At 42.5% G+C, this 24,675-nt stretch overlaps 2 protein-coding genes across 20 annotated transcripts in view; one reads left to right on the top strand and one right to left on the bottom strand.

The window, feature by feature from the left end:
* Positions 1 to 6,764, top strand: part of NSUN7 (NOP2/Sun RNA methyltransferase family member 7) — a gene marked incomplete at its 3' end in the record, with an annotated part of 62,460 nt that extends 55,696 nt beyond the window's left edge. Inside the window, exons 10-11 of one of the 2 annotated variants that reach the window (XM_081232593.1) lie at positions 5,393 to 5,516; positions 6,123 to 6,764. In XM_081232593.1, the coding sequence (XP_081088719.1) occupies positions 5,393 to 5,516; positions 6,123 to 6,764 (766 nt within the window). The remainder of the gene's footprint in view (positions 1 to 5,392; positions 5,517 to 6,122) is intronic. The other variant, XM_081232594.1, reaches the window with a different exon arrangement.
* APBB2 (amyloid beta precursor protein binding family B member 2) overlaps positions 1 to 24,675 on the bottom strand; it is a 476,036-nt gene that overhangs the window by 80,473 nt on the left and 370,888 nt on the right. For 15 of the 18 annotated variants that reach the window (XM_081232467.1, XM_081232465.1, XM_081232468.1 and 12 more), the window contains 6 exons: positions 24,457 to 24,571; positions 21,792 to 21,879; positions 21,052 to 21,135; positions 19,240 to 19,355; positions 17,294 to 17,473; positions 9,762 to 13,600 (listed from right to left, as the gene is read on the bottom strand). In XM_081232467.1, the coding sequence (XP_081088593.1) occupies positions 13,433 to 13,600; positions 17,294 to 17,473; positions 19,240 to 19,355; positions 21,052 to 21,135; positions 21,792 to 21,879; positions 24,457 to 24,571 (751 nt within the window). In that variant the 3' untranslated portion in view covers positions 9,762 to 13,432. Of the gene's footprint in view, positions 1 to 9,761; positions 13,601 to 17,293; positions 17,474 to 19,239; positions 19,356 to 21,051; positions 21,136 to 21,791; positions 21,880 to 24,456; positions 24,572 to 24,675 lie in introns of those variants that run through there. The other 3 variants (XM_081232469.1, XM_081232466.1, XM_081232470.1) reach the window with 2 other exon arrangements.

Genomic DNA, 24,675 nt, shown 5'->3' with positions numbered 1-24,675 from the left:
ATGTTTAAGGCTTTAGGCCATTTTGAGTTAATTTTTGTGCATGGTGTGAGGGTGTGTTCTAACTTCATTGATTTACATGTGGCTGTCCAACTTTCCCAGCACCACTTGCTGAAGAGACTGTCCTTTTCCCATTGTATATTCTTGCCTCCTTTGTCAAAGATTATTTACCTGTAGGTGTGTGGGTTTATTTCTGGGCTCTGTATTCTGTTCCATTGACCATATATCTGTTTTTGTGCCAGTACCACACTGTTTTGATTACTGTAGCTTAGTAGTATTGTCCGAAGTCTGGGACAGTTATGCCTCCTGCTTTGTTCTTCTTTTAAAATTTTATTTATTTATTTATTTGTTTATTTATCTATCTGTGGCTGTGTTGGGTCTTTGTTGCTGTGCTCAGGCTTTCTCTAGTTGTGGCGAGTGGGAGCTACTTTCGTTGTGGTGCACGGGCTTCTCACTGCGGTGGCTTCTCTTGTAGAGCACAGGCTCTAGGCACGTGGGCTTCAGTAGTTGTGGCATGTGGGCTCAGTAGTTGTGGCTTGTGGGCTCTCGAGCACAGGCTCAGTAGTTGTGGCACAGGGGCTTAGTTGCTCCACAGCATGTGGGAGCTTCCCAGACCAGGGATTGAACTCGTGTCCCCTGCATTGGCAGGCAGATTCTTAACCACTGTGCTACCAGGGAAGTCCCCTCCTGCTTTGTTCTTTTTCCTCAGGATTGCTTTGGCAATTCTGGGTCTTTTATGGTTCCATATAAATTTTAGAATTATTTATTTTAGTTCTGTGTAAAATGTCCTGGGTAATTTGATAGGGATCGCATTAATTCTGTAGACTGCTTTGGGTAGTATGGCCATTTTAACAATATTAATTCTTCCAATCCAAGAGCATGGGATATCTTTCTGTTTCTTTGAATCATCTTTAATTTTCTTTATTAATGTTTTATAGTTCTCAGCATATAAGTCTTTCACCTCCTTGGTCAAGTTTATTCCTATTTTATTTTTTTGGTGTGATTTTAAAAGGTATTGTTTTTTTACATTCCGTTTCTGATATTTCATTGTTAGTGTAAGGAAATGCAACCGATTTCTGTATATTAATATTGTATCCTGCTACCTTGCTGAATTCATTTATCAGTTCTAGTAGTTTTTGTGTGGAGTCTTTAGGGTTTTCTATATATAGTATCATGTTATCTGCATATAATAACAATTTTACTTCTTCCCTTCCAATTTGGATACTTTTCATTTCTTTTTCTTGTCTGATTGCTGGGCCTAGGACTTCCAATACTATGTTGAGTAGAAGTGGTGAGAGTGGGCATCCTTGTCTTGTTCCAGATTTTAGCGGGAAGCCTTTCAGTTTTTCACCATTGAGTATTCTGTTGGCTGTGGGTTTGTCATAATTTTGCTATTATGTTGAGATACGTTCCCTCTATATGCACTTTGGTAAGAGTTTTTATCATGAATGGATGTTAATTTTGTCAAATGCTTTTTCTGCGTCTATTGAGATGATCATGTGGTTTCTGTCTTTTATTTTGTTGGTGTGGTGTATCTTATTGATTGAATTGCATTTGTTGAACCATCCTTATGAACTTGGGATGAATCCCACTTGGTCGTGGTGTATGATCTTTTTTATGTGTATTGGACTCGGGTTGCTAGTATTTTGTTGAGAATTTTTGCATCTATATTCATCAAAGATTTTGGCCTCTAATTTTCTTTTTTGGTGGTATCTTTGTCTGATTTTGGTATCAGGGTGATGGTGGCTTCATAGAATGTCTTTGAGAGTGTTCCCTCCTCTTGAATCATTTGGAAGAGTTTGAGAAGGATTGGTAAAAGTTCTTCTTTGTATGTTTGGTAGAATTTGCCTGTGAAGCCATCTGGTCCTGTACTTTTGTTTGTAGAGGGTTTTAAAATTACAGGTTCTATTTCACTTCTAGAGATCAGTCTGTTCAAATTATCTGTTTCTTCTTGATTCAATTTTAGTGGGCTCTATGTTTCTAAAAACTTGTCCATTTCTTCTAGGTTGTTGAATTTGTTGGCATATAATTTTCATAGTATTCTCTGACCGTTTTTTTTTCTTTTTTTTCTTTGTATTTCTGTGGTATCAGTTGAGATTTCTCCTTTTTCATTTCTTTTTTAAAAAATAAATTTATTTATTTTTATTTTGTTATTTATTTTCAGCTGTGTTGGGTCTTAGTTGCTGCGTGCGGGCCTTCTCTAGTTGCGGCGAGCGGGGGCTACTCTTTGTTGCGGTGCATGGGTTTCTCATTGTGGTGGCTTCTCTTATTGCGGAGCATGGGCTCTAGGCACATGGACTTCAGTAGTTGTGGCTCGCAGTCTGTAGAGCGCAGGCTCAGTAGTTGTGGTGCACGGGCTTAGTTTCTCTGTGGCAAGTGGGATCTTCCCAGACCAGGGATTGAACTCGTGCCCCCTGCATTGGCAGGTGGATTCTTAACCACTACACCACCAGGAAAGTCCCTCCTTTTTCATTTCTTATTTTCTTTGTTTGGGTTCTCTTTTCTTCTTGGTGAGCCTGTTCAGAGGTTTGTCAATTTTGTTTACCCTTTCAGCGAACCAGCTCTTGGTTTTATTTTTTTTTCTGTAGTTTTTTAATCTCTATTTTATTTATTTCCTCTCTGATCTTTATTATTTCCTTCCTTCTGCTGACTTTATGTTTTGTTTGTTCTTTTTGTAATTCTTTTAGGTGGTAGGTTAGGTTGTTTATTTGAGGTTTTTCTTGTTTCTTGAGGAAGGCCTGTATCACTATGAACTTCTCTCTAAGAACTGCTTTTGCTGCATCCTATAGATTTTGTTTGGTTGTGTTTTCATTCTCATTTGTCTCAAGGTATTTTTTAATTTCCTCTTTGATTTTGTCATTGACCCACTGGTTTTTTAATAGCATGTTGTTTAGTCTCCATGTAGTCATTTTTTTCTCATTTCTTTTTCTGTGGTTGATTTCTAGTTTCATGCCATTGTGGTCAGAAAAGATGTTTGAGATAATTTCTATACTCTTCAATTTGTTGAGGCTTGTTTTGTGCCCTAGTATACGGTCAGCCCTAGAGAATGTTCCATGTGCACTTGAAAAGAATGTGTATTCTGGTTTTTTTTAGTTGTCATGTCCTGAAAATATCAGTTGAGTCTAACTGTTCAATTTTATCATTTAGGATCTGTGTTGCCGTATTGATTTTCTGTCTAGAAGATATTTCCATTGATATGAGTGGGGTGTTAAAGTCTCCTACTATTATTGTATTCCCATCAATTTCTCCCTTTATGTCTGTTAGTATTTGTTTTATATATTTGGGTGCTTCTGTATTAGGTGCATATATGTTAATGAGTGTAAAATTCTCTTCTTGTATTGATCCTTTTATCATTATATAGTAATATATCTTTATCTTTCCTTATGGCCTTTGTTTTCAAGTCTGTTTTGTCTGATATGAGTATTGTGACCCCTGCTTGTCATTTCTGTTTTCATGAAATATCTTTTTCCATCCCCTCATTTTCAATCTATGTGTGTCTCCTGCCCTAAAGTGGGTCTCTTGTAGGCAGCATATTGTAGGCTTTTGTTTTTTAATCCAATCTGCCACTCTGTGTCTTTTGATTGGAGCATTTAGTCCATTGACATTTAAGGTAATTATTGATAGATACGTATTTATTGACATTTTAAACCTTGTTTTCCAGTTGATTCTGTGTTTCTTTGTTCCTTTCTTTTTCCTTTTGTTTTTCTTTCTGTGGTTTGATGATTTCCCTTTATTTTATGCTTGTGTTCTTTTTGGTTTTTGTGAATCTATTATGTTTTTGATTTGTGGTTATTCTGTTTTTCAAGTATGTTAACCCCTTCCTATATCTACTTGCTTTAGACTGATAGTCATATAGGCTCAAACACATTCTGAAAAAAAAAGAATCCACATTTTCTTACTTTCCTTCCCCACATTTTATGATTTCGATGTCCTCTTTTACATCTTCATGTTTATCCTTTTGCTGTCATTGTCATCATTTTCACAAAAATGTTTTGATTTTTAAAAAATCTGTGTACTGACTTATTTAAGTGATTTACTTTCCAATTGTGATTTTCTCTTTTCTATACATTCTTGCTTCTCTTCTATTTAGAGAAGACCTTTCAATACTTCTTTTAGGATAGGTTTAGTATTGCTGTATTCTTTTAGTTTTTGCTTATCTGAGAAATTCTTTGTCTCTCCTTCTATTCTAAATGATAATCTTGCTGGGTATAGTATTCTAGGTTGCACATTTTTCCCTTTTAGGAATTTGAATATATCTTGCCACTCCCTTCTGTACTGTAACGTTTCTGTAGAGAAATCAGCTGATAGCCTTATGGGGGTTCCCTTGTAACTAACACTTTGTTTTTTTCTTGCTGCCTTCAGAATCCTCTCTTTAACTTTCGCCATTTTAATTACAATATGTCTTGGTTTCAGTCATACCAAAATCCAGCCCCTTCAGGCTGTCTCCGCACAACCAACCCCAGTCTTCTCCCCAGGTCTGACCTCCGAAGCCCAAGCTTCAGCTCCCAGCCCCCACCCATACTGGTGGACGCACGTCTCAGGCTGGGGAGTGCAACGCTGTGATACCGACCGTCTGTGCAGGTCTCTTTCCATTCTGCCTGCTGCCCACCAGTTCTGTGCTCTCTTCTGAGGCTCCAAAGCTCCCCCTCCGTCCCAGCTGATCTCCCCACTGGTGAGGGGACTTCACAGGGTGCTGGAACCTTTCCTATTTCACAGTTCCCTCCCAGGGGTGCAGGTTCCTGTCCTGATTCCTTTCTCCCTCTTTTTTTTTCTTTTTTCTTTTGTCCTACCTGGTTATGTGGAGATTTTGTTGCCCTCTCAGAAGTCTGAGGTCTTCTGCCAGGGTTCAGTAGGTGTTCTGAGAATTGTTCCACATGTAGATTTTTTTTTTTAAAATAAATTTATTTATTTATTTATGGCTGTGTTGGGTCTTCGTTTCTGTGCAAGGGCTTTCTCTAGTTGCAGCGAGTGGGGGCCACTCTTCACCACGGTGTGCGGGCCTCTCACTGTCGTGGCCTCTCTTGTCGGAGCACAGGCTCCAGACGTGCAAGCTCAGTAGTTGTGGCTCACCGGCCCAGTTGCTCTGTGGCATGTGGGATCTTCCCAGACCAGGGCTCGAACCCGTGTCCCCTGCATTGGCAGGCAGATTCTCAACCACTGCGCCACCAGGGAAGCCCTGTAGATGTATTTTTGATGTATTTGTGGGAGGAGGTTAGCTCCACATCCTACTACTCCACCATCTTGATCCCTCCCCTTGACATTTTATTCTTATTTGGAATTTTTGTTTAAATAATGGGTAAAACATAATAAGAGAAAATTGGTTGCAATTTACTGTCTCCCTCCATTGGCAAATAAGACATTCTAACTATTAATTGTTTACTGTTATCTATTGCAGGCTTAGTCCCCCTGTCCTTCCACTGTGCTCCTTAAAGGAAATACATTTGTCCACTGACAAATTTTTCAGAATGGAACCATCTGAAATTACCAATGGTTGTTTTCTTTCTGTTCTAACAAGGGAGGTAAGGATAAAAAAAAATCCCAATCCATTTCATACTTAGGAATTAAGAAACAACAAAGTCTCATAAGAGGAACATAGGAACTTTATGAACATTTCATAACGGTATGCTTATTTCATAAATAGCTAAAGGGCAGGAAAAAGAATTATTATTATATGGCGGAAATCCCTATATCTTTATTGTCCTCCTGAGTGTTTTTCCCTTGCCTGTTCTCCACCCCCACTTCTCCAAGCACTTTGTCAATATCCAGTTCATTTTAGCTCACAGATAAGAAATAAGCTCTGGACATATATACACTAATGTATAAAATAGATAACTAATAAGAACCTGCTGTATAAAAAAATAAATAAATAAAATAAAATTCAAAAATTCAAAAAAAAAGAAAGAAATAGCTCTGTAATTCTTCTTCTTTTTTTTCCTATCAGGTTCACAAATGGGGAGATTTAAGTACAAAGAAAGTAATTTCCTGAGGCTTATAGGATATATTAGAGACTAAGGTCTAAAAACTATTTCTTTTAGTATAACAAAGATACTCTTTTATCTTTACTGAAACACTGATAAATATTTGTAATATGCACAGTAACAGTTAACTCCCACATTTAATTATAGCGGGACCCATCTGAGACAGTGTCTGTGAAAGATGTTTTGGCCCGTGCTGCAGCAAAGGGTCTACTGGATGGGATCGAGTTGGGTAAACCTTCAAAACGGCAGAAGAAGAAGAAGAAAAAATCAAAAATGTCATTGCCAAAATCTTCCACTTCTGATAGTAGCAGCATCCAGATGAAAATTGCTGAGTTCCTGAGTCAAGAAACTATCGCAAGTGCTCATCAGTCAGGGACATTAACAACAAAAACATCTCTTCCACAGAAGAATACAAATCAAGTGGATTCTTCCTCACAGGTCAGAAAATCCAACAAGCCCACCACCAATCCTTTAGTGCCTACATTTGTGAAGAACACATCTCCCTCCAGACCATGTGAACGGCCGACAAACTTTGTAAGACCTCGCCCAGAAGACAGAATGATTGCACTGAAACCCACAGAGATTGTTTTGCCTCCAGTAATGTTGCCATTTTCTAGTCCCCAAGGGATCAGATCTCAGATACCAACTCAACATTTTTACTGTCGTTGGGTTGGGCCCAAGACTGTCATGCCTGGCTATCTTCCCACACCATCAATACCAAGAAGAGGGGAAAAACCTAAAGAAAACTTACCTTCCTCTCTACCTAGGCATCCTCGACCATGGCTTTGACTGTCTTGTGTTTTTTACAGGGGTCAAGAGTAGTAGGTTTTTTTTTTTTTCAAAGTCTGATATTTCTCTGAAGGTTAGACATCCCTACACAAAATACTCATCCTTTTGGTCACTTAGTATCTTCTAAATGTGATTATTACCTTCAAGTGAATTACAACAGGTGAGTTAAGCAAAGTAGAATTCAGAGTTCAGTAGCTGGATGCTGATCTGTTTTAGAACGACCAGTTGTAGACTTGGTATCGGCTGTTAGAACTTGTCTCACTCTTGTTAACTTTCTGTCTGGACTTAGGACACTGGTTTTAAAGTGGCAACAATTTTTCCTGAAGGGAAACACTGTGTGCCTTAGAACAGACTTCTTTTCAAAGTTAACTTGTGAGGCAGTTTATTAGAAAGCATAGGTTTGGAAAAGATGCTCTTGCACAGACTATAGATTTCTTTTCAGTATCGAGTCAGCTGTAGTTTAACATTTTCAATCACTATCGAGGTTGATTTTTTTTCCTTAAACATCAAAATAGGAGATGTTATGAGCTTTTGTAATGTGATTGAGGTTGAGTATGAGTAGGAAGAACAGGAAGGTCCAAAGTTCTAGGTGTGAGTAGTTCAGCTGTCCATTCACAGAGTGAAAACTGTTTCTCATTGGAAGAACCTCTAGGATCCTGAGCAGACTGAACATAAGCTCTCCCTTTTAACTATTTATGCCAAATACTGTTGCAAAAAAAGTGACTGTAAGCAAATTTCCATCTAAATAGTAATTCTGAGGAAGAGGCCAAACTGCTGAATACAAGTGACACCCCAGTTGTTGAAGAAATCTATACAAGTTGTTGAAAAATGATTCAAAGATCAGGTGAGATGGTCATTTCAAGTGGCACACAGTAATCAAACTTTGGTAAGTCATTTCTGATACTCAATTAAAATATATTGTAGCAGTATTTTAATTATATTAAAAGTCAGTTCATCTTGACTGTATTATCAATTGCCTTCCAAGAATTGGTTATGATTATCATTTCTGGGTCTACTGATTTTTTTTTCATCATGGCAACAGAAAGTGACATTAAATCAAATATGTTACAACTATAAATCCTACTGTTTATAAACATGTTCATAGACACAAAGAGTTTGAATTTAAAGTTGTGTTTTCAGAATCCAGTTGTGTTGAATAGTGTTAAGTAAATTCCTAAATTTCAATTCAGGTGGCATGATTTTAGTAGACTATTATCCTCTTCAAGATGAATATTTAGGTCTATTTCAGCTCTAACATTGTATAATTTTCTCACTTGAAGTGAGGATAAAAAGGTGAATTTCATTTTAGCAGTAATAAATTTTTTTAACTGAAGATTTACACTTACTAGTAAAATATCAGTGAAGAAAGGAAACATGACTTTTGTACTTGAACCAGACTTATTATTTATTTATTTATTTATTTATTTTTGGTGGTACGCGGGCCTCTCAGTGCTGTGGCCTCTCCCGTTGCGGAGCACAGGCTCCGGACGCACAGGCTCAGCGGCCATGGCTCACGGGCCCAGCCGCTCCGCGGCATGTGGGATCTTCCCGGACTGGGGCACGAACCCGTGTCCCCTGCATCGGCAGGCGGACTCTCAACCACTGCGCCACCAGGGAAGCCCTGAACCAGACTTATTTTTAAATCCCAAAAGAATTCTGTTAATTATGACTCTTAAAAAATACAGAAATGTTTTAAATGCTCAGCTTATTTTACTACTTTCAAAAATCAGAAACTATATAATCTTTGGTCTGAAAGTTATAGTATAGTTTCCTCCTATTCCCACTCTCTGGCTTAGAGCCTTCCGTGCCTCTGGGAGGCCAGTGCAGCTGAACTGAACTTGTTCTGTAAAGAGCTGATATTTTATCCCAGGGATCTTTTATCCCTTTCATCTTTCCTCTGCCCCAGGCTGAAGAGTATTCCATTGTCCAAAAGTAGCAGGTCTGAAGATTTTTATTTTCTGCTAATAGTTATTATAAGATGAAAACTCACACTGTTATGAAATAGTTCAGGATATTTTTCTGATCTCTATAGCAGCATGTGGTTCATGTCACATCACAACTTTAGCCCCTTATCTTCAGTATCTCTTAACATGAATCCTGTCATAAATTATTTTTCTAAGTATATGGAGATTCTGAGTTAAACCATTCATTCATTAAGCCTGCAGTTTTCTTCTTTGGAATCTTCTAAGAAGGATGTGATCAATTATTTAAATATTTTGGTAGACTAAAAAGGGAAATACTTTGGATTAAAAACAATATGGGAGAATTCTAGTAAAGGAGAATATTGATTACATTGACATTTTTCTTTCTTCAGCTTCTTAGAGAAAAGTGCTGCAAAAATCTAAAGTAATGAAATTACTGGTTTTTAGATACTCCAATAGCAAATTCAGATTTTTAATGTGTAATTATTTACCACTATATAATACCTGAAACCAAATGAAATTTTGCTCTTTGACAGTAACTGCCTTTGATTGAGGAAAAAGGTAAACTACTGGGGGAAATGCAAGATGAACAAAAAATAGGTACACACTTTAAATTCTATTTATCTTCTTCCATATGTCTAACAGTTAAACTAAGCCAGATTCAACTGCTGTTTTTCTAGTCACCTTTCATTTTGGATTTAGTGCCTGTACCACTCTATCTTTCATTCTTTGGTATCAGGCTCTTAAAGGAAAGATGGACTTTAACATTAGAAAGAGTGCTTACACAAGCATCAAGTTGGTGACTGAATAGGCCTCTATGTCCAAAATGCTAGCTGTCCTTCCTGAGTACCAAGTAAGGACCATGCGATGAATTATTCAAAATTTAAAGTTACTTTCTAGTTCTTACCAGGTGGAAATATACAATAATTAATCAAAGCAGAATCTTAACATTACTAAAATGACCTTTAATTTGAGATAAGAATAATTTGAAAATAAAATGACTGGCGTGGAGACACTAAACTTTTATTTCTATTCCTGGATATGTATGACTGATGTCAGATAAATGAGCCAAACATTTTATGCAGCTAAGTTTATTCTCACAACATATTACATTTAAATGTGTAAAAGTGGTCAACAGCAAAAGGGGCAGAAAGCAAAACCAAATGTTCTTTTGGGATAAACAAGCTGCTTTGGATGGCAGGGAGTGCTCTCACTGATAAAGTGTGAGCAGTATCTTTTCCCTGAAGCTGAAATAAACTTCATTTTACTGGTTGTATAACACACGTTAGCTGTGTATTGGGTTAAGTAAGCCTGGCAAACTAGAGAGCTAATGCTTTTACTAGTTAAGCTGTGCTAATATCAGTTAGGGAGATGTTTCTCACATTGTTTATGAAATCTTGAGTTTGTGTTGCAATGCTTATGAAATGAGTGTGTGTCATGTAAGAAGAGGAGGAAAGATTTAGGGCTTCTAGTAAATGACCTTGTGTAGAACTGTACAAATGTTCGTCAGAAAATCATAAAGTGGAATTTTTTAAAAAGTAGCAGTGCCAACAGTTTATCACCAAGAGCTTATTTTAATGGAAATGGGTCTAATGTCGCTTCATGCAGTAAGACAGACACAAACAAAAACAATGGTCCTAATTAGCTATGGGTGATCATATGTCCAGGTGTAAACAAAGGGCAGGAGGACATGTGTCTGTCTCTTAGATGAGCTCACACGTGTTGTGAAGGATATAAAAACGAAGCACCAAGCAGTGCTTTAAGTTTGCAAAGAAGTTTTTAGCCATAGGCATGTTGGCTATTCCCCTTGATGTGGCCAAGGAGCACATATGTGAGTTGGCAAGTATGCGTCTATCTAGCTGCTTTTAAAAAATAAAAGGAACTTTTAAGTATTTTGCCTTTTCTTATACATATTCCAATAAAAATGTGACTACAAATCATTACAAAACCACCTTTTAGGCAATGTATAGTTCACTGAGATTACTTAGACCTGGATACATTGAGAGATAATATCCAGTAAAGAATACATTAACACAATAATGCAGTATATTTCAGTAAAAATAGAATAAATAAAATAAAAATATTTTAAGCTGTATTTAACAGGTTAATTAAAAAAATGATAAGACATACAAGGCATAGTGAACATGGCTGCCTGTTTACCAAATCACAGATACAAAGAATGCATAGATAACTGAAGTGTCACTACAATATCAGGTAAAACGCTAGCATCCTTTCACAGAAAATACACACATACTTTCATACATACTTTTTGGCCATGGCAGAAAGTGTCTGAACATACGGCTTAACATAATTAATTTTATAAAATTAATTGCATTTAGTATGCAAAGCTATTTTTAAAACAAAGTATCTGCAGTAAAGTTTTCAGTATGTAAAGGCTATCATTCATCTTAATGCATCCTATAATTGCATATATAAATCAGTTTGCTACTTAAAGCTAGCTCAGTATTCTTGATCCTGAAAACATATGTATGCCTTAAAAAAAATGAATGGGTTCTGGTAGAGATGTCCAGTATAAAAGTGGATCACTTTTTAAAGAATTTTGAAGTTTATCACACTAAAATGTTTGTTTCACTGTGGAGGTCAAGATGAAAGATCATCAAGATTGAATTTTGAACAGCTTTTTCGAAGGGCACAGTAAGGATTTTCTTAGTGCAGTAATTTCTTAGGATGTCACTGGTAACTTTAGTAGAATAGTATATAGGCTGGTGAGAAGTATAATCCACTTCTAGAGTGGCATCTCTTTTGTCATAACACTAGGGTGCTAGCAAACAATTCCAGAATTCTGAGAGGGAACAGAGGCAGGAGGCCACCTACTCATTCCATCATGTTCTCTGGTGGCTATCATGAGTTAGGAATATTTCTACCGCATGTAACATCATCTCTGGACTGCACGTAGAATCCTGTCCTCTACAACACATTTGAGGCACACTGCAGGAAAACTGAGAGCAGATAATGGTTTTAAATCACGGCATGAGTAATTTGGACATACTTCCCTACTTGTACAGGGAATCCTAAGATTGCCTGACAGTAACTGGATATGCCCAGAGTAATTTTGGAAAGGCTCCTCCTGACTGGTGTGGAAGCAGCATAACTTAATAACTGGGAGTTGAGAAGCACGGGTCCTAGTTCTGGCTTTCTCACTAACTTTCGTGAGATCTTAGGCTAGGTGACTGAGCCTCTTTAATTCATATTTTTTATTTCTCAAATGTGTTTAGTACCTTCTCTGTAAGGCTCAAATGTGATGATAAGAATGTGGAAACCATTCTGACAAGTACATAGCAGTAGATAAACATAAAGCATTACTTTTACAATGATGTTGTAAAATGATAATTTTATCACTGGAAAGTAAACAGAACTAATGTTTAGATTGAGCTTCTTAGCAACTTCGTCTTTAAAACATTATCAACAAGTGTCTAAATCTGTTTATCTTTACAGCTAAGTCTCTCATCTACATAGAGAAGCAGGAAAGTGCTGTTTTTGGGAAGCCTGTTAAATAGTCCTTTGTTCCTATGTATATTTTGCTCTGATATGAAATTTTTAAATCTTGAAAATAAATGGAAAAAATATAAATTTAAAAATATATCTAGAGTCCAACAAATTTTAATATTAAATACATAAATTCAGAAAGGTTCAATTTAATGAAGTTTGTTGCCATGGACAATACATGATGGACAGACAGCTTTCTGGGCAAAAAGCATTAAGGTAAGACTGAGCTAGATGCAGAATCCTAGCAGAACATTTACCTAGGAGGTGGAAAACAACGTGGTGGTGGAGATCTAAAATATAAATGACATTTCCTCAACTCCAAGTTGCATATTGACTAATTATCAAACTAAGGATGAAAGCCTTACGAGGAATATTTCATTTTAATGTTTATGTAGAGAATGGCCATAGTGAACTGTAATTCTCTAGCTGCATTGTACAGTATAAGGCAGAAGTTTGAAATATGTCCCACCCAAAATGCATTATGATTTTGTTAATCTCTTTCTTTTTCTTAATAATCAGTTTGAAAACCATCTGAACAGAAAGGCTATTTTTGTTCTGTTTTAATTTCTGAAATTTAGTTTTTCAATTTTGAAGCTTCGCTTTTTCCCCAACATCCCCCAAACAGCTGTAGACATGAAATGGTGTCCATGTGTCAAAGAGCTCGTCAAGGAAAGTTGCCAGTTGGTTTCTATACTGATGCCAACAGCCAATTTTGTCAACCAAAGGTTCGATTTTATGAAAAACTAAAACAAAAACTAGTCATCCTGTTTTTACAGCAATTCAGTGGTATCCGGTATGCAGTGTCTACTCCAATGTTGAAAACAGGGCAAAGTGCTGTAGGAATTAAAAGTTGCTTGTGACAGATCCAGTCAAGAAGACAGTGAAACTAACCCACATGTCACTCACTCCAAGGACTCAGCTGCTTCACGGGGAGGGGTGTGGCCACATTCTTCCCTGTGTGTGTGAAGTTACATAGTGTTCACGATATTTACAATAAGAAAGGGAGCTTCCACTGCTCATGATGTACCTTACTGACAGCAAAAAAAATTAGTCATGCTTTTCATATCACACGACGGTGGCAAGACGAGAGAACATGCTTGTCTAACACTGTTTGGTTAGCTTATTAATCTCTGAAGACAAAGCATCAGCAACTGAATGGAAGGCCAGAGATCAGCTCCTCTTCTTTAGTGTAGCTATTCAATCTTCAGTAAATATTACAGGATCCTTTCACATATGCAGCTACGGCGTTTCTGTGACAGGGCGTTTCTGTTTCAAAGTGTCAATGAGGGATAAGACCCCTCGTTTTACATTGGTTGTGACTCTCCTGGTCACAGAGTCTGCTGGCGGAGGAGGTGGTCGAACTTTCTGTGAAGGCGGCCTGGCTACCAGGCACTTCTGGTATCGTAACTGAAATAAAAAAGTTGTATGGTCGTTAATAATGTATCATCCCTTCTTGTTTATCGTGATTTTAATTCATCAATATATTTAACTTCCAAAGGTTAACGACCTAGCTCCTAAACATGAATCCAGGAGTTTATTACTTTTTTTTTCCTTAATGTGGAGTGTTTTAAGTTCTTTTGAAGTTCTCTGTATTGTTAGGCTGCGATGAATATACCTCATAGTCGAAGAGCTAATGAAAAGAAAAAGGATTGGGAGAGAGCTTATTAACTTTTTCCTCGGACAGGTAATGAAGTAGGTGTTTATGGCTAACCGAGTGAGGGTCAGCATGGTAGAAAGGGCAGGGTTTGAATCTGGCTCTACCACTTGTGAACCGTGTGGCCCCAGGCAAGTTATTAAATTTCTCTGAGCCTCAGTTTCTTCATTTGTAAAATGGCTGAAGAATGGCGACCTTAAAAGACAGTGTTATGATTAAGGAATACCTGCAGAATGCCTGAAACAGGCCTAGCGACACAGAAGGCATTCATAAATGTTTGTTCCTGTCCTGCTTTAATTTAAAAAAAATTATTAAGATTTCAGGATATATTTTATATACAAGTCTAAATCTTAATAGATTTAATTTTTAAAAATCCATTAGCGCTGGCACCAGGGACAGTTTCCATCCTTCAGAAACAAAGTCACAATCCACCTGCTTTTGTATCAATGCAAAGGTAAGTCATTCTTCAAAATTAGATTAAAAGGTTAAAATGTATCAAATGCTTTTTTCCTAATCCAAGCACTTAACAAATCCAAGCACTTTAAACTGATTTTCAAAAACCTACTTAAATATTAATAGGTTCCTTAGAACAACTGTGAAACAGGCTGATGTTTCCCTGTGAAAAGCACGAACTATCCTACAGCAACTCCCGTCACAATGTGCTGCCATAGCCCACAGGCCAAAAAATTAGCCCCTTTCAACCCAATCATATGAAAAACGATTGATCACGTCTCCTGCGTGTAAAGTATGTTTCTAGGTCTGCATCACAATCAAAACAACGCACTTCCAAACACAGTTTTATAATGGGCAGGTACCGCAACATGGTATACTGGACTGGGAGTTTCTAATGTTAGTTACGTCATATCCAGTGCAAATCAGAATTGTGCCTGATGAATTTCATTAGGCGGACCCCTCTCCATCTCCCTCTAAATTTCATCAAAATAGTTTCAGCTGGGCCTATACCACTCAGCTGCAAAATATGCCTAAAAATTCAGTAGATTCAGAATGTGTTAATGCCAGCGATATTTCAGATTGTATAAGCTGATGCATAAATATTTCAGATGGAGAATCATGCAGATTTGAATCAAGAGGAAAGCCACCCAGTTAGAAATGCTGGATACAGAGTGTAAAGAAAGGTTTGATTTTACCCGTATGTCTTATGTTGGATTGGCTGAGTCACTTCAGCTGGTGGCCCTAATACAATTAAAATAGTAAACAAGTGAGTAGAAATTGTTTCTAGAGGAGAGAAAATGAGTCTGGGAATCAGAACAAACTGTAACCAGTGATAAAGCTAATTACTTAATTGCCATCAGCATTTAAAATGTATAATTAAGGCTGAAAGCCATTCATTTTATGACTAAAACCATCTGTTACGATCCTTTACAATTTCACAAAATACCTAAACAGTCACCATCCATTTTTGCTTGGCTGGACTCTCCCATTTTCTATTTTCTTCACACAGTCCGTTCATCCCATCTCAGATCCCTACGCCTGGTCAGGAGGTTCATCTCGACTGCTTCACTGTGCTGCTCCCCTCCACCCAGCCCCGGTCCTTTGTATGCAGGTGGACTTGAGTTAGAATCCTGGCCCCGCAGCACCTGAGGGGAAACTGCACTCTAACACAGGACTGTGGCGAGAATGAAGCCAGATAATAAGTGCACAACACAGGTCTTCCCCTCCCACTCCTCCCCTCTCCGTTTCAAAGGTGGCTTTTAAAATAAAAGCCAGTTGGCTCTCTCCTCGTCCCCCACCTTTGCCTCTGCCATCCGTCCACCTCGTCCTTTCTCCTCTTTGTTAACTAGCAGTGTACTGTCTGTAAAGAAACAGAGGACACCCTCCACCGCCCTCAGCTCCACCTGTTCCTGGACTCCGGGCATCTTCTGGCCAGTCTCAAAGTTACTCGAACCAAGCAGCACTCTAACACAACCCTAGGCCCTTCATCTACCACCAAGACCTTGGCCCAACTACAAATATGACCCCTCTTTCAATCTGGCTTTACTGGCTCATCTCCCTCGGCCTCAAAACTGTGAGGATCGCCCCAACCCCCCAGCCAACAAGCAAGTATCTCAACGGCATGCTTCCAGCTACTCCTTCACCGCAGACCTGGTGAGTGACCTGCTTTCAAGGCCACCTTCTTCCTCCCGGTCACTCCTCCATCCAGTGCAGTCTTACACTTTCACTTAGAGCACTTTCTACACCACAACACAATTCTGGTTTACCCGTCTCCCCCATAGGCCTAAACTCCGTAATGCAAGGATCGTGTCTTATTCCTACTTGAACTTCCCAGAGTCTAGCCTACAAACGGTGGATTGAGTTAAAAGAAGTGCAGGTGCTTCAAATTCAGCATGCCTCATTGCCAGCCAGGTGTTTCTCCATCACCTGCTCCTGTCTTTTCCCCACTGCCACTCCTGGTTTAGATGCAACTCTCCCAGGGACCAGTAAACTGACCTCCTGGTCATCTCCCCACCTCTGCCCCATCCTTTCAACCCACCTCCACTTTGTTTTCTTCTCTCGTTTTTGGAGTGTGCTTTAAAGCCTAACGTGGTCTACGCACTCTCCTGCTTAACAATCCCTGCTGAAGGTCACACCTTGGCACGAGATCACAGGCCCTTCGTGGACATGGACCTCACCTCCTTCCACTTGGTTCCAGCAACCCTACCTCCTGTTGCTGGAATACACCATGCAGCCCAGGCTTGGATGTCTACATTCAAACGGTTCCCTCTTTTTACTAGAACTTTCTCAGTGCTGGGAATGACAGGAGCTCAAAGGATATTTGCAGAATGAATGACAAGGTGTTTCTCTTTGTTTGAAGTCATATATGTGGTACAAAGAGCACTGGCTTTATTACCCGGAGGCTCGGGGGTGAACGCAGCCTCTGTCACTTACCAGCTCTGCCCTGGGGCCTGTCCTTTCCTCTAAGCCTCTATTTTGTTATAAATAAAAGAGAACTACTTAACAGGGCTGTGGTAAGAATAGAATTCATAGATATAAACAAAGTATGTAACAATAATGCACTTAGACCAACTATCTAAAATAAAAACCATTCAATACACTGAATTTTTAAAGAATTATTGAGTTGGTTCCAAACAGCACCAACCCACGCATGACCAGCATCTCCTGATCGCATACTGAAATTACTTAGGGATCAAGAATTAAGAGGCCTCAAATCCGTGGTTTTGAAGATCATCGCTTTCAGTGTTCCTGGAGTCTCTGCAGAGGAACTTGGCTCCATCCAGTCCTGCTTCTTTCAGGTGTCCTGGCCTCTTAAGACGGCAAAGTGCTTGTCACGATTGATTCTGTCCGCAGGAGTGAGGGTGTCACACAGCAAGGCGTTACTTTAGAGATCAGACTTGGCTTCTTTTAAGTCAGTAACTCTGCTCTAATTTACGGCATATTAAACAAAAGCAGGGGCCCGAGGGTCAAACCCCTGCAGTGGGCTCACTCACCATGCAGGCGGCCTGCACTGCCTCGGACACGTTACCGGCATTAGGCTCGCACCAGAAAACATGGCACTCGAAGTGCTGGTTCCCAGTGTCCATGATGAAGGCAAACGTATGCACATCCTTCCCGACGCCCATGAAGGACAGGAATCGCACCCGACACTCCACCAGGATCTCCTCTTCATTCTGCAAGAAACGCTGTTCAGCAGCTCTGGCCAAAGTCACAGACACGTTTGGACCTTAAGTCATAGAATCCGCTTAGAGTGGCTGCACAGAAGAAATGGTGTCTAAAAATATACAGCCAGACTAAATTTAGACAGGACTTATTTTTCTAGAAAGGCAAGTTTCTAAATGTGTCTGGAGAGGCCTCACTGCTGTGGGTGCCTCGTTCCGGCATTTAATCTGCTCTGAACCACACTGCAACTGGGTATGTGTGTTCCGGACTCTGTCTGCTCGACTCCAAGACCATGGATTCACTGTGGGCGGGAACAACGTCATGTATACTTTTTCCGTACTGCCCATACAGTGGCTCAGAACCCATTTGCCCAGGCAAACCCACCGGAAACCCCAGAGCACCAAGAGGAAAGGAGCCATGGGCTCTCTTTCCATCCAGGTCTTCCCCAACTAAACAGCACATTGAATCATATTTCTATCTAAAACTGTGTAAAACAGAAAGCTGCCAAATACTTTTTTTTTTCCTTTTTCACAAACTGGTATCCATATGGTGCCAAGTTAAGAAGTGTTTGGAATTCATTCTTATGAACACCACATCCTTTGCAGCAGCCATATGCAATTTTTGAAAATTAGTAAATACATCTAGAATAATGCTGACTTTTGGCTCACATCTTGACTTATTAAATATTCACTCAGGTGCTGTGGGACTGATTAACAGGCAAACTAAGCTGGTCTTAGAGGCTGGGAAGTTTTATTGGGAGAAATGACATTTACATTGAGATCTACGTAGGGGCTGGGAAGGCAAAGAGGTAGAGCACAGAAGGAGCAGCACTTGCAAAGGTGCTGAGGTAGGAGAAGGCACCACATGTTTGCAGACTTGAAGAAAATCCAGCGGCACAGGCTGGAGTGGCAGGCAGGGTCAGTGAGCATCTTACTCCTCTTTAGAAATTGGGGCTTCCCTGGTGGTGCAGTGGACACGGGTTCGTGCCCCGGTCCGGGAAGATCCCACGTGCCGCGGAGCGGCTGGGCCCGTGAGCCATGGCCGCCGAGCCCGCGCGTCCGGAGCCTGTGCTCCTCAACGGGAGAGGCCACAGCAGTGAGAGGCCCGCGTACCGCAAAAAAAAAAAAGAAAAAGAAATTGAATTTGGCTTGAAGGTGAGCTGCTAGTGGACAGAAGCAAGAGCAAACCAAGGACTTACGGTCTTTCCATGACAGATGCCTCACAGAGGCAGGATGGAAAACTGATTCTGCTACTTCTTGCTTTGTGCCTGGGGGCAGTTACTTAACCTCTCTGTGCTTCAGTTTCCTCAACCACAAAGTTGAGGTAATTTGTGTTGAGACTAATGCTGGCCTCTCTCCCGATGACCAGTGGTCCCTGCTACCACAGGACCTTCCATCACAGAAGCATCTCTTGCACCCCAAGCCCAGATAACAGCCCAGTCAATACCGGAGCCTGGAGAGTGGCCAGAAAACCAAGCCCCATTAGTGACTTACTGCTAGTATCACACAGTCACCTGCAGCAAATGATTCCAATCTCCCAGGCTTCGTAGAAAGGAAGCATGAGGAACGCCAGAATAGAAGCCTCTGAGGTGTGCAGAGATCCAGGCACAAAGGGCAAAATGTCTCTCTCTCTTTTTTTAATGTAGGCCATTTTAATCACAAGCAAGCACAACTCCCCAGAGGCCAAGCCTTGGCACGTGCCTAAGTTTCATGGAAGCTTATTGTATCCGAAACCTCACTGTATTCGACAGGCCAACTCCATCTGCCATCCTTCTCACCTTGTCACTGATGACAGTCACAGTAGCATCGGCCACATTCATGTTCACCGAAGGCCAGTCCTCCTTGCTGGATGAGGTCATAAGACTTTCTATGGCATTGTTCAGGGTATCCATTCCTGTGGATGGAAGGGATAACTGAAAAAGGTCCTAAAGCTATTTCTGAATCACAAACATGGGCCCAAATCACCCAGTAACACCTATGCCCAGACTGGTCTTTTTTTTTTTTTTTTGTAGCCCCAGATAAGACATTTCATTTGAGCATTTCATTGCTCAAAAGAAAAGAAATACCAGCCTTTTCAACAGAAAGAAGGGTCATGAGAACCTCCAGAGAAGCAGTGTGTGATGTCCTGTCTAACCAGGACATCGCTCTCCCTCGCCCCTCTCTCTACAAAGATTCCCCAGCTCCGAGTGTATAAACAGTATTCAAATGCTACCTTTTCCTAAGCAAGGAACCTTGAAAAAGGGGACCCAACAGAAGCCAGCATCTGCCAGATTACCCTGATCACCTTTCATCGTACTTTGTCACTTAAATGAGGCCAAGTTTGGGCGGCCCCTGGACACGAATAGCATGTGCTATTCGATGGGGCTCTTTGGCTGGGTGTTCCCACAGCTGCTTTTGGTGGTGAGTGGGTGGGAGAACGTTACTGAGATATAATCCACATACCATACAATTTACTCACAGTGTAAAACTCAACGGTTTTTAGTATATTCAGAGGTGTGCGACCATCACCACCATCAGGTTTAGAACATTTTCATCACCCCAAAAAGAAACCCCGTACCTTTCAGAAGTCACCCTCCATTTCCTCCCAACCATATCTCTAGAGATCTGCCTACTCCACTCATATAAATGGAATCGTACAGGATATGGTCCTTTGTGACTGGCTTCTTTCGTTCAGCATCATGTTTTCAAGGTTCAGCCATGTTGCAGCATGTCTCATACTTCATTCCTTTTTATTGCCAAATGAAGTACCACTGTATGGAAGTGTATTTGATTTATCCATTCATCAGCTGATGGACATTTGGGTTGTTTCTGCTTTTTGACTATTATGAATGATGCTGCTGTGAACATTTGTGTACGAGGTTTTGTGTGGACACGTTTTCGTTTCACTTGGATACAAAGCCCAGGAGCAGAACTGCTGGATCAAATGGTAACTCTCTATTTAACTTTTGAGGAACTGCCAGACTGTTTTCCAGGGCAGCTGCACCATTTTACATTCGCCCCAGCAGTACGTGAGGGTTCTGATTTCCCCACAGCCGTTTTTTAACCCAGGAAAAGGCTACCTCTCTCAGCCTCCTTCCAGCCTGGTATGGCTAAGCAACTAAAGTCTGCCCCTGAGATGTGAGCTGACTTCTGACTGCTGACTGCTGTGTGCACTTTTGGGTCACACCTTAACAGGAAAGCAGGAGGGTTCCTTCAGCCCCCTTTCCCTGCCCAGCACGCGACAAGGACTGAAGCAGGCGCCCTGGCCCCAGAGATGGAAGCCTCAGTTCAGGACCGAGGCTTCCATCTCTGGAGGCAGGGCCCTTCCACAGCCCTGGCTCACGCAGCTCTGGACTGTGAGCGAATGAGAAATCAGGTCCGCTTTGTTCAAGTCCCTGTATTCTGGGACCGTGCATCCGAGGAGCTTAGCCTGTCCTGTACTGATCTTTTGATCAGGACTGTCTGTGCGCTCTGGCTGGTGACAGTGTGAGGGTCCGATTCAAGACAAGGCAAGGAGTGAAACAGCAGACCCCACCCCCATGGGAGGGTGAACATCTCTCATGAGCTCCCAAACGCTTGCAAAGTGGAAAGACAATACACGTTTCACATACCAACTGGTTTGTCCACAGGTAGCATGCCCAAGTACTGCACGTGGAACTTCTGGACCAGCTCAGTCTTTGGTGTTGGAAAATCTACTACAGGGAATAAAGCAACACATTTTTCTCAATGGTTCTAACAGACACATAATGTCCTGTGTTTCTAGAGGTCAATGTGCCAATCATGCTATAAGAACAGCCATTTCTTCCACCAGACACTGGGGCTGTCAATCAAAATCCCATTCACCTTTCATTTCTAGGTAGGAAAGCATTTGAAAGCAGGAACTGGAATCTGTGTGTTAAGCTGTGACTCTCTCTTGGATGTGTGCTAAGTAGCAGCTTTGGGTGCTCTATTTATTAGGGGAGGTTGATGCCCTGAGGAAATTTAAACACAGAGGGCAAAATCAGAGACAGGAAAAATGACTAAACTGAGCTCCCCAAAACAGCAACCCACATATTTTTAAACTAGCTGACCCTTACCCCAGGCTGTACATGAATTACAAAAGCACTAAAGATACTTTTCTTTAATCTTGTCCAGCAACAAAACTCATCCTGGCCCTTGATGCCTAACCCTGTTGACCCAAAATCAGCTCTAAGCCGAGCGCGCCCGAGGTTCCAAGTGCGGACTCGGCCCGGGTCTGCTGAGTCAAGCTTGGTTCTGAGGGAGACTAGATACACCAGGGAGCCGTCCGAGACCCTGTGCTTGGTGACCTGGGCAGAGAGCGCCAGGCAAAGGGGCAGAGGCGCCGACCTACCTTGCAGGGGCACATCGAGGCTCACGTGGGCCCTTTCCTGCAGGGAGCTGCAGGCCAGGGCTTTGGCGTTCTTCCGTTCGGCCATGATCTGAAGGAGAGAAAACACAGCTTTGGCTCGCGGTTACAGACCCCGTGCCCTCAGCTGTTCCAGCCAGTGGAGTGTCTGCGCTGACTTCACTTCCAAGTTAAACTGGCTTCAGTCTGCTGCCTGACTCCTCACCCCCGTCTCGGAGCCGCATGTTTTGAGAACTGTGCCCATCTTCTCTGGGGAGAATAGTGAATGACTGTTCCTCAGAGTGACTAACAGTCTCCTGACTGTTCGGAATTCATTCTTCCATTGACCAGGCTCCCACCTCTATCGCAACAAACCGCACGATCCCCCCAGTCACGCCTACACCTCCCGGCCCACAGCGGTCGGTGGAACACAGGGCAACAGATTCCCCCCGCTGCTTCCACATGGCCACTTCCAGGGACTCTTTTCAGGGCTCTGGGGACAGAGTACCTGGGTACAAATCCCACGCCCGCCACTTACTAGCGGTAAGTGGCCTTGAGCCAGTCACCTGCCCTCTTGTCTCGGTTCCTCCACTGCACATGTGGATGATAATATTTATATCCCTAATAATAAAATAATTTCAGTCCTGACAGTAAATACAAGCACTCAGAAATATTAGCTGCTATTGCTGTTGGTGTTAAGGTCACACTGCTTAAATCTGTCAGCCGTCTTTCTAAGTGCATCTCCTCTGTTGGGGGCACTAACATCTCCTTCACTTGACAGTCATCACTTCGCACCCCTGTTCACAGTGCTGTGGGTTTAGGGACTCAAAGAAGCCACCTTCAATGACCGCAAGAGCAACTCACACCCTCATCCCCTGCCCGAGCTTTCCATCCCAAAGTGGAACAAGTCATTTCCCCCAGAGCTCCACTCTGCCCGTCTCCAGATCTGCGCCTGGGTCAGCGGGCAGGAGGGCTGCTGACAGTAAAATCCAAGATTCACTGAGCACTGACTCTGTGCCAGGCTGTGTTCTGAGGGCTTTACGCTAGCATATAAGCTCCACAAGGGCAAGGATTTTTTTTTCTGTTTTGGTCTCTGCTGTCTCCTCAGGACAGTGCCTGGCACATAAGCAGCATTTGGTTACACTTGCTGCGTGAATGAATGAGGAAACGAAACCCGGGCGGCGCAGCATGCTTCAGGGCTGCACAAGAAGCAGCTGCCCCAGTGCCATCTGTGCAGGAACGTGCACATGGGCTGAGGTGAACGCGGGGTCTCCGGACCAGCACCCACCCTGCAGGTCCCGGTCATTCGGTCAGAGCAGCAGACTGCTGCGCTATTCTGGGGCTGGGGCAGCCCCCAGTCCCTACCCTTCCCTTGGGAACTGTGGCTTACACCTGCTCCGCTCCTGCTGCGGAGGCCAGGCTGGGCTGTGGAGGTGGCCGTGACCTGGGCCTGGGGAGCTCGGGAGGACCTGTGGGAGTGAGGCTGGGTAACGATGCCAGCCGGGAACCAGAAAGGTGACATTAACACAGGGGGCGGCAAAGTCCTGTGTTTAGATTCAAGCAGTAAGGCTGGGGAGTGGAAAGGCCTGGCTGAAGGAAGCTGGGGACAGCATCCTGGAGACCTGGCTCCCACTACTGGAACACAGGCCAGTGGGTAATGGGATTGCTGAGAACATTAACTATGTATCCCTGGAGGTCAACTGTGGCCACGGTCCATTCTCTGTCGACTCCCTTGTGGAACACTGGTTCATTCGGGAGAACCAAGCAGAGAGTGCCCAGGAGAGAATGGTTAGGAGCCTGGTCACCGCGAGACCCGAAAGTGGCTGAAGTGACGGGGTGGGCATTCTGGACAAAGGAGGAAGCCAGGAGCAGGAAGGCTGGACGACAGACACGTGTGTCCAGCCCTCTACATGTGCCAGGCACAGTGCGCAGCTCCAACCGTCTCCAAATCGCAAAAGCTGCCCAGCAAAGAGACAAACAAGGAACCTCTCTCCTCTGCTACAGGCCACACATCTCAAGTAAACACACGGAGGTCCACACAAGGAAGGGCTCTGCAGCAGCCAGAGCCACTGCGTCACACAGCCGTGTCCTGACAAGTACAAGGGCCGGGCAGAGGGTGGGACGAGCGTGTCGGCATGGGCTCTGCGGGAGTGGGGGGGGCGGGGGAGAGAGGCGGCGACTCTGAGGCTGTGACTCTGGAGGAGTGAGCGGGACACGTACCAGTGTGAGACTGTGACCACGGCCCTGCCTCGCCGCTGTGTGTCTTGTGACGTCAGCACGTGTTCACGGCAACCCCCGGCCGCCTGCACTTCCACAGACACGCCTGCTGGTTTCATACCCTCCTCCCTTCTTCCCGGGTCCATGCTCAGATCAGGTGGCCCCCGCCCTGGGAAAGCTGCCCTGACTCCCTGCCCCCGCTTTCCAGCTGGGCTCGGGATACACAGCTCCTCCGCCACGCCGCTGTCCACCTGTTAGACCCCTGGACTGTGGGAGGCACCAAGGCCGTAATCCTATTGTAGGTGGAGACGCCTGACACGCAGAAAGAGCATTAACCACGCTGGCTGGGCCGGCGGTCGACCTGCAGGTCAACGTGAACGTGCCGACTCCCCCGTCCTTCCACACGCCCTTCCCTGCTCAGCGGGGCGGACCCCTGTGCCCTGACCCACCTTACCTTGGAACAGATTTCGTGGAGACTTGTGGCAATGGCTTTTGCTGGTGTGTCACATCGAAATACATGACATTTCAAAATTCTTGTGTCTTTGTCTCTTGCTACATAAGCAAAATCTCTGTGCAAACAAAGTTTATCGGTACATTAGAATGAGGAACCTTCACAGCACACATCCTAGTGGTGAATGTTAACTGAGTGAGCAGCCAGCACGTCAGAGGTAAA

This window comes from Mesoplodon bidens (genome assembly GCF_964165515.1).
Source record: "Mesoplodon bidens genome assembly, chromosome: 1".
Classification (NCBI taxonomy): Eukaryota; Metazoa; Chordata; class Mammalia; order Artiodactyla; family Ziphiidae; genus Mesoplodon; species Mesoplodon bidens.
The sequence above is the reverse complement of the archived record's forward strand: the minus strand, read 5'-3'. Positions and strand labels throughout refer to the sequence as shown.